Source organism: Acanthisitta chloris, unplaced genomic scaffold, assembly GCF_000695815.1.
Source record: "Acanthisitta chloris isolate BGI_N310 unplaced genomic scaffold, ASM69581v1 scaffold15093, whole genome shotgun sequence".
NCBI lineage: Eukaryota > Metazoa > Chordata > Aves > Passeriformes > Acanthisittidae > Acanthisitta > Acanthisitta chloris.
The window spans coordinates 5,171-13,697 of NW_008664391.1; the positions used below are offsets into that span (position 1 = coordinate 5,171).

The window sequence follows — 8,527 nt, forward strand, 5'->3', positions numbered from 1 at the left end:
GCTCTTGCTAATGTGAGAAACGAAATCCAAGAGGCAAATCGAAGGGTCACCACAGCTATGGTCGTGAGGAAACTCAGCTGTGGTGTGAGGGATGGTCCCTCCTGAGAGGACCAGAGGGAATGGTCACCAGCTGGGGCAGGGGAGATTCAGATTAGATGTCAGAAACAATTCTTTCACTGCTAGGGTGGTCAGGCATTGGAACAGGCACTGGAAGAGGCATTGGAGTATTGCCCAGGGAGGTGCTGGAGTCACCAACCCTGGAAGTGTTTAAGAGGCATCTGGATCTGGTGCTGGAGGAGATGGTTTAGGGTTTAGGGGTTCCAGCAGTGACAGGTTAATGGCTGGACCTGATGATCTCAGAGGTCTCCTCCAACCTTGATGATTCTGTGATTCATTTCAATCCCACCAGGCTCATCTTCCCCTTGCCCCAGGCAGTCACGAGAGCAGGACAGGCAAACAGAGGCTTTACTGCCAGGTGGAACAAGGAGAAGCTGCAGCCATGGAGCTGCTTACAGCACCACAGAACCATCCAGGTCCTTGTGCCTCACAGCTGCCCTCAGCAGCCTGGAGGTATTCCCAGCAGGGAACTAAGGAATGCAGCACTACCACAAGGACCATTTTGTTTACAGCTTGGACAAACTATAATCAAACACTCCTCAGCATTTATCTGTTCTTTCCAGTTGTAAATTCACTCATATCAAAGCTCTGACCCAATTAAGCTCCTTCCTTAATCCTAACCTGGAAACAAGCTGTTCCTCACCCCCTGTGAGGAGGGTGAAATGCAGGGCTGGACTTTGACTGCTCCATGCTACGTTATTCCCCGCCAAAAATCACTGTATCAGCCTCAAGCATCAGCAGAGCAATAATTCCAACCCAATCAAACCCAACTGAAGGCCACTGAGACCCTTGGCTGCGTTACCTGCACGGGGCTGGGAGCAGGGTGGCTTCCAGCATGTTGGCTCTGCTGCTGGCCAGTTGGTGTGGCAGAAGGCTGAGGATGAGGAGGATGCGGATGCAGGGTAGCATTAGGGTGGGCATACTGCTGAGCAAGTGAGCCAGTGGAAACTAGGACGAAAGAAAAAACTCTTTAACAGCAGATCCAGGACAGGCACCTCATCAAGTCACCATCTGCACTTGAAGATATCACTACAACTCAAAACATACTGTAAACATACTGCCCTCCCCCTTCTAAGAAAATATTTATCTTGCAAATAGCTGAGGATCTTACCTTGCTTTTGTGTAGTTTGGTTTGGCAGGAAAGGCTACAAACAACCATAATTAGACAGTTCATCCTCCCTAGTTTGACAATGTAACAGATACTACACAGAAAAAAGCAGGATTTCATCTCTGGCTCTGTCAAACAGACCAGTTTCAAAGATCAAATTGGCAATTTTCATGCAATTTAGGTTTTCCTGGAATATACTTTTCAAAGGTGTCATGAGCCATTTTTATTTCCACCATCCAAAAAAATTCTTTGGCCTTATACCTGGCTAACCTCACCATGCTACTCTTCTGGAATTGCTCACAGTACAGTCAGAATGAAGTACAAAGAGCTACAGGGACACACAGCAAATACATCACAGCTGAGAAAACTGAGGCTGCTTGAGCACCAGATTTTTGCTGAAGTCCGTTTCTCCTCCTAAAATAACAGATTTTCCCTCAAGGCCAATCCCAGAGTCTGTTCTGGATCACCACCATCCCCTGAGCTTCTCAGCACTGCCACGGAATTCTTCAGCCCTTCAAACAGTAGCAAACAAGGTACGAAATTCCCAAAAAGGAAGAAACTGAACAACACAAAACTTTCACACCAGTGAAGCCACATCTGTTGCTACAGCCATACCAGTCTCCAACAACAAACTAACATCAACAAGTGCCTCCTCCACGAGTCCTGTGCTGTTCTGCTGCAACATGGGCCACACTAAGCACCATTTCTTTAACTTCTGAGGGACTCTAGAACAGCATGGAGAGCCTTAAAGACAGCAAATCTTCCTGTGAACACAGAGCATGCGACGGGAGAGCAGGACCTGAAGGAAATGAAGATGTTTTACCTATTCCCCTCTAGTGCTTTTAGATCCAACATGTTTGCAGCTCCACTTGTGCACATGACAACACACAGTGCTCCCTCCAAAGCCACAGCCTGCCAAGCCTGAGGCTGGTTTTGCTGACAAGACTGCTAAAAGACAAACCAGTCCAAGAAAACCCTCAACCTGCTCCTCAATATTTCCTACAACGGTTCCTGATTTGTTCTGGTGCCTTTTGGTTGCTCTGAAGTTAATTACTGATGATTATCTATGGGGTTACAGCTGTTATACAATGGGTTTTGTGTTACATGAGGACTCCAGGGCCACTGAAGCACCTGCCTGCAGCACCCCTCGGGAAGGGATGTGCTTCCCAGGGGTGTTTTCTGGCCCTAGTGAACAAACCAGAAAGGTGAGGCACAGGAGAGGCTCCAAGTGCAGCTGTTAGGTGCAAGCACCTGCCCAGGTACCCCGGGCAGCGAGGGGACACCTCCCTCCTGCAGCACTTCCACTCTGCTGGGCTCCATGCTCACACCCAGAGCTCCCTGAGTGCCTGTGAAGGACCAAAGACAAGGGGAGTGGAGAGATGGACAGTGCAGCTGCACCCGAGAGCATAACCCTGTTAGCACAAGGCTCCAGCTGACAGCAACACTTGTGCTCTCCTCCAGCCCTGACACACTCTGCCCTGTGCAAACACCTCTTCTCCCCAGTCTGGCTGGCTATAAACCTTCAAAATCCTAGTTCCAACAAATCCAAGCTCACCAGAATACACAGAATACCTTTTTGCCTAATTGAGGTTTTTCTCCCCCGTACAGTCCATTCTGAAGGTTCCTCCTTCAGAAAATCACTGCCTGTCACACTGAACTTAATCCCTTGAAAGCTCTATGAAATCTTCACCGAGCAAATGGCCTAACAGTGATGTGCAGTTTCAGGCTATTAATGCAGATGAACTAAATTCTTGCAGTCTGGAGTTGATCCTAACATACTTATCCATGTGGAGAAACACAGCTGTACACTCTGAGCATCTCTGACTGAAAGGGGTTTCAGAAACACGGCGATACTTTCTCAGCACACTGGCAAAACTGGCAGAATCTAAAGCTACAGCACTTCAAATCCAAGTATTTTGATTTTTTTACATCACTACTAAATACATCTTGCAGCAGTATCTCTACCACACTCCTCCTCACCTTTCAGGCATCTCTCCTTACAACAACATGAAACATCAGTGGCAACACTGATCATTTTTACAGCATGAAGTTTATGGCTTCCTACAGGAGGAAAATTTCTCAGCCTCATTATTCTACACCCTCTGAGAAAGGCCAGAAAGTTATTATCTCTGCCAAAGCAACAGAAGTAAATGCAAGGAGGGATTGCTTGCCTGCCAAAGGGCAGGTTACCAGCAACCTTCCCCAGCCTCAGCCGCAGAGCTGGCACGTCGGACTGCAAATTAACTCCAGCTCCATTCAAGAGGCTTTAAAACATATATGAAATTTCATTCCAAGCTGTAAGATATTCAAGGCTTCCCACATCCTGCCACATTACTTGCTAAGAGCCCTGAAACAACGTGGTGCTCCCTTGAACCACTCGTGCAATTCATCTGTCTGTTCCTCATAGCCCAGAGAATAATAAACTTGGTTGTTCTGGAGCAGAATAAAACTTCACAATGAGGAATTTCTCTCTTAAGAAACCAGTTAATAGCACCCTGAAGAACAGAGGTGAAGCAGGGGGAGGACCAAGGTTTTGTCATAGTGGCAGCTCTTCCATAACCACCTAATATTTTATCCAGAGCTTTGCATTTGGAGCAGCAGAGTATTTATTTCCCTACTTTTCTCCTCTCCCCCACTTTGCCTTTAACAGATTGCTCTAATAACCAAACTTACAGAGCTGAAAACTGCTTCAGATGCTGCTGCAAATTATGTTTTAATAGCAATAGTAAAAAAGTGCCTTTCAACAAATGTTACTTGGACTCTTCTCTAAGCCCTGTGCAGACACTGCGAACAAACCAAGGGTGGCAGCAGGTCTGAAATGCATTCACAGACCTCTGTTAGCTCAAAACCAGAGTTCAGACTCCAGCTCTAGCAAGGTAAATGGTTTCCCATGCTTAGCAAGTAATACTTGGTACCAAGCCAATGAACTCTGTGAGACTGGCAGGGCTGGGAAAGAGAGTCTTGCAAAAGTCATGAGAAATTCACCTGCTCAGCCAGAACTAAAGCACTTTCACTTGGGACTTTACTCAAGAATTTCTGCCTGGTCATCAAAACAGCAAATAAGACAAGACAGGAGGTGAAAAAACAATACAAAAAGTAATGACCAATTATCCAGCATTTTCCCCCAATTGTCAGTGTTTTGGAGAGTTTCCAAATGGCCATCTAGGATCCAAGAAAGCGCTGATAAGGTTCTAGGAACAGACAAAACAGCTCCTTGCTGCAAGTCACCTCAGCTCACTCCAGCACAAATACACTGCTTTTCTCCCCCTTTAGGCCCTAAGCTGCTCCCCTCTGGGCTAAGCTGCTTCACTTCTGCATCTTTTTAACCAAGTCTGTTCCTAACATGCAACATTTCCCTGCTCTAACCTTGCAGGGACACACGGTGAGGGTAAGTGACTCAGTCATGAAGTGAGCAAAAATATCAGATGAGTTACTGAACTCTACAAAAGTGCAGCCCTGTTTCTCTGAGAGGCAACAAGAAGGTGTCAGCCATAGGAGCCACAGAAGGAGCTGAAAGCAGAAGAGGTCAGAGCAGCAGAACTCCCAGCTACAAGGGTATATGCAAACCCACATCATTTGGGATTTCAGTGGTGCCAATGGTGATCAGCATTGCTCATCCTCCAGAGATGCACTGAAGAGCCTATTTACAAGAACTGAGCAGTGAACAAAACTATTGCCAGAGCCAGTAAGATGGTGAGGATAACTACATTTAAAAGACCTGAATGGTAGGAAGCAAAGAAATAGCAAATGTTTCTTTCATAATACAAACATTTCAAGAAGTCATTTTACACAGGTTGAGAGGACTTCAACGACCATCCATGAAAGGAACGAGCTTATTCAGGTGATTTCAGTGCACCAAACCAAGAGGCATCGACACAGGACAGGTCAGCATCCCACAGCACCCTTCAAGCAGAAGCACTTCAGTACAAGAAACACAGGAAGTCTGTTCCAGAAGAGATTTTTGGAGAACAAGTGGTTTTTCTCACATCCCTCTTGCATGAGCTAATGCAAAAACCCCTCAGGAGAGAGCCTGGTGTGGACTGCACAGACTTGCAGACAGACACAGCAACAAGTCTCACAGCAGGACAGGAGCAAGGACAAAACACCCTGAAACTGCAAGTCCTCTTTTCCCATATGTTGGGTGACAGCTACAGCTCATCCTGCAACCACAGCCCCCAAGCAGCTTCCTCAGAGCTCCTGGTGAACACCAGCAGTCAAGGCAGCGTTTCTGCTATCTGCCTGTCCCAGTACACACACTGCAGTGTGCTTAGCTGGACCAGTCTGGTGTGCACTGAGAGCACAGAGAACATCACTCCTTCTCTCCCCTGCTTACACTGAGCCAGGTCCCCAGCCAAGGCCCCAGTGGAGCACCTGAGCCAGGGAATGTAACCCACACCTGCCAAGGAGGAGGTGCCTGAAGCTTCTCAGCCTCAGCAAGGAGCTCCTCATCTCATCACCCTCACAAAGTTGTTCCCAGCACTCCTTCTGTGGCAGCTCAACAGAAAACTTCCTTCACCTCAGTTGCAACTCGAATTATTTCCCCCCAGGGGCAACAGCTTTTTAAGAGACGAGGCACAAGACACTTCTCCTTTTGGGAAGCTGATGGTTTGAAAAATCCCTTTGGGCCCACGAAAGGAAGCGAGAGAGGCAGCTCAGCCACACTCAAGTAGAGGCTATAGAATCATGGAATGGTTTGGGTTGGAAAGGACCTTGAAGATCACCCAGCTCCCCCCCAGCCACGGGCAGGGACACCTTCCACTAGCCCAGGCTGCTCCAAGCCCCATCCAACTTGGCCTGGAACACTCCCAGGGATGGAGCAGCCACAGCTGCTCTGGGAAATCCATTCCAGTGCCTCAGCACCTCACAGGAAGGAATTCCTTCCTAATATCCACACCCAGAGCTCACTTCTGGCTGCAGATGAAAAGACTGGGTAGTTAAGTCAGAGATTATTCAACACTCAAAACACAATTTTAACAAACTGACAACACAAGTTCCCTGTGACACATCAATCTGTGCACCAGCTTCATCCCCTGTCCACTGCAAGGAACCTTCCTGCGTTCTCCACATCCTGGTTTGGTGCAAGGAAACTTCTTCCCTCAACACGTCCCATTCCTTTAACACCTGTTTTTTCAGAAAGTGCTTTTCTGTACAATCAAAATTAGTACAAAAAACCCAACTCACTGGCAAAGTAGAAAGAAGGGCCTGTCTCCTTGCTGTATGGTATTTTGGGACATGCTGAATTTGGGAAATAGAAAGGTAAATTAGCCTCTTGCCATGTGCATACTTCCCATCTTCTGGAAAGGTCAGGTTTGGTTTCTCATATAGATACTTTTTTTGAAGACTGTAGAACCATGCAGATATTTTTATTTACTTAGGTGCTATTTGAGCTAGATGTTTAGTTTTACAAATGAGTGGAGTTGATACAACACAAGTCTCTCTCTCTCCCTTCTTAACTGTGACACTGAGGTCTGCAGGTCTTAATTAACACAGAAACAAACTTTATGGCAATTCATGGTCTATCACCACTGGAATAAGAAGGTTAAAAGGTAATTACACTAAACCAGAAACTGGCCCCTTTGCTTTTTCAGCTATAGCACTGTCATTCTCAACACTTCCAAGACACCTTTGGTGACTGGTTCACTCTTAGTCCCTGGAGAATCCTCTGAAGTTTATACTCTATCCACCATTGTACTATCAGGGTAATAGAATTTACTCTACTGCTGAGACAGAAACCAGATAAAGTTAGAGACAACACCAGACCAGTAAAACATATGCAGAAGGGGAAAGGGGAAGGGAGAATGGGGACAGGAATGAGAGCACAAAAAACAGGAAATGCATCTGTGTAAAACCAAGATCTGGTTTTACACAACTTCGTTCTTAAAGACAAAAGTTAAGTTTTTCAGAGGACTCCAGTTATCTGCAAACAATTCAGCTCCATGGAGAACTAACACAAGTTCATTGGCACAGCAATGGACAGATCCACCCTCTACTTCCAGAGCCACATCCCCTAAGAGCAGCAGCAGCCTGGTTTGGGTCTTTGTGGGACACACCAAACTGCAAACCATGGACAGCAAACTCTACCAGCCCAACCACAGGGGCACTGGGAGACCACACAGAGCCAACACTTGCGGGACAGACAGACAGTTCTGAAACCAACGTGCAGTGGAGCAGGGTGAGGAGGACACCTCCACGTTCAGGTGTGTGGCACTTAAAGGTGTGTGTACTGCTCTGCTTCAGCATTTCAAGCTCTCCTTGACAGGGACATCTGAGAGGCTCTTGGCTCCAGAGCTGTGTCACAGATGTTCTGTTATCTGGCTGGGAAGAAAGCTGCTTGGACATTGTCCTTCCTGACTGTGTTTGGAGGGGGAAACTCCAATGATAGGAACACTCCTCCACGTTGTGTTTACTGGTGACCATGCAGCTCTGCTTCTCTGGAGCTCTTGTCAACAGCAGGTTGTGATACTGGCAAGGAAATCCCAGGAGTGCAGAAATATCCCATTAAACAGCATTAGACAAAAGGACTCGTCTTTAAGGTGGAAGAGTATTATCTTAGCACCTTGCTTATCAACAAGTGGAGGTCCCTGTGTGCATTCTGGATTCAGCTGTCTCTTCACAAGACAGGAGGGAAAACAGCCCCCAAACTCTTGTAGTTCACTTAGAGGATCAACAGGTATATTTCTCTTTGCTGTCAGGCTGCTGCTATTTGCCACAGACTTTCAGCTTGTCCCAAAGCAGTCGTGGAGCTCCAGGTCTCCCCAGAAAACATGTCACAACTTAAGACCACTGGAAAAGCAGTGCCCCCCAACCCCCAGGTCTCAGAACTGCTGCTCTTGCAGACATCTCTCTGCCACATATGCAGGGAAAAAAAGTGAGTGAATTTTGCAAGAATCAACTCAAAGCAAGCACCAGTACCTTGAAGGGTGAAAGGGCAGCACAGCCCACAGAATCCTGACAGCAAGGAGTAGGTTTAAAAGTAAGTAGTAATACAGTTTTTAAAAATCTGAGCAATCTGAAAGAGCCAAAAGGGAAATTGTTTGAGCAAGTGCTCCAGAATCAAAAGCAGCAGTGGTGGTTGTTCTCAGGAAGTTGTTATTCTGTACTTTCAAATCAGTTTTAAGAAAGGACCAAAATCAAGTGCATGGGTTTATTGAAGTTCAGAGATACTGTGGCTAAGTTTAGGTTCTCAAAACACAGAACACAAGTTATGGACATGTTCCTGTAGTCACTCAGTCAGCCATGAACAATTCCAGCACGTTGTTCCTTAGCCACGGACTCCATGGGCAGCTGAGACTTATCACCTCA

At 46.7% G+C, this 8,527-nt stretch overlaps 1 protein-coding gene across 1 annotated transcript in view; it reads right to left on the bottom strand.

The window, feature by feature from the left end:
* The window catches only part of LOC103799043 (ataxin-2-like), a 19,550-nt gene that overhangs the window by 5,170 nt on the left and 5,853 nt on the right, over positions 1 to 8,527 (bottom strand). Inside the window, exon 5 of the mRNA XM_009071334.1 lies at positions 920 to 1,065. Within this exon, the coding sequence (XP_009069582.1) occupies positions 920 to 1,065 (146 nt within the window). The remainder of the gene's footprint in view (positions 1 to 919; positions 1,066 to 8,527) is intronic.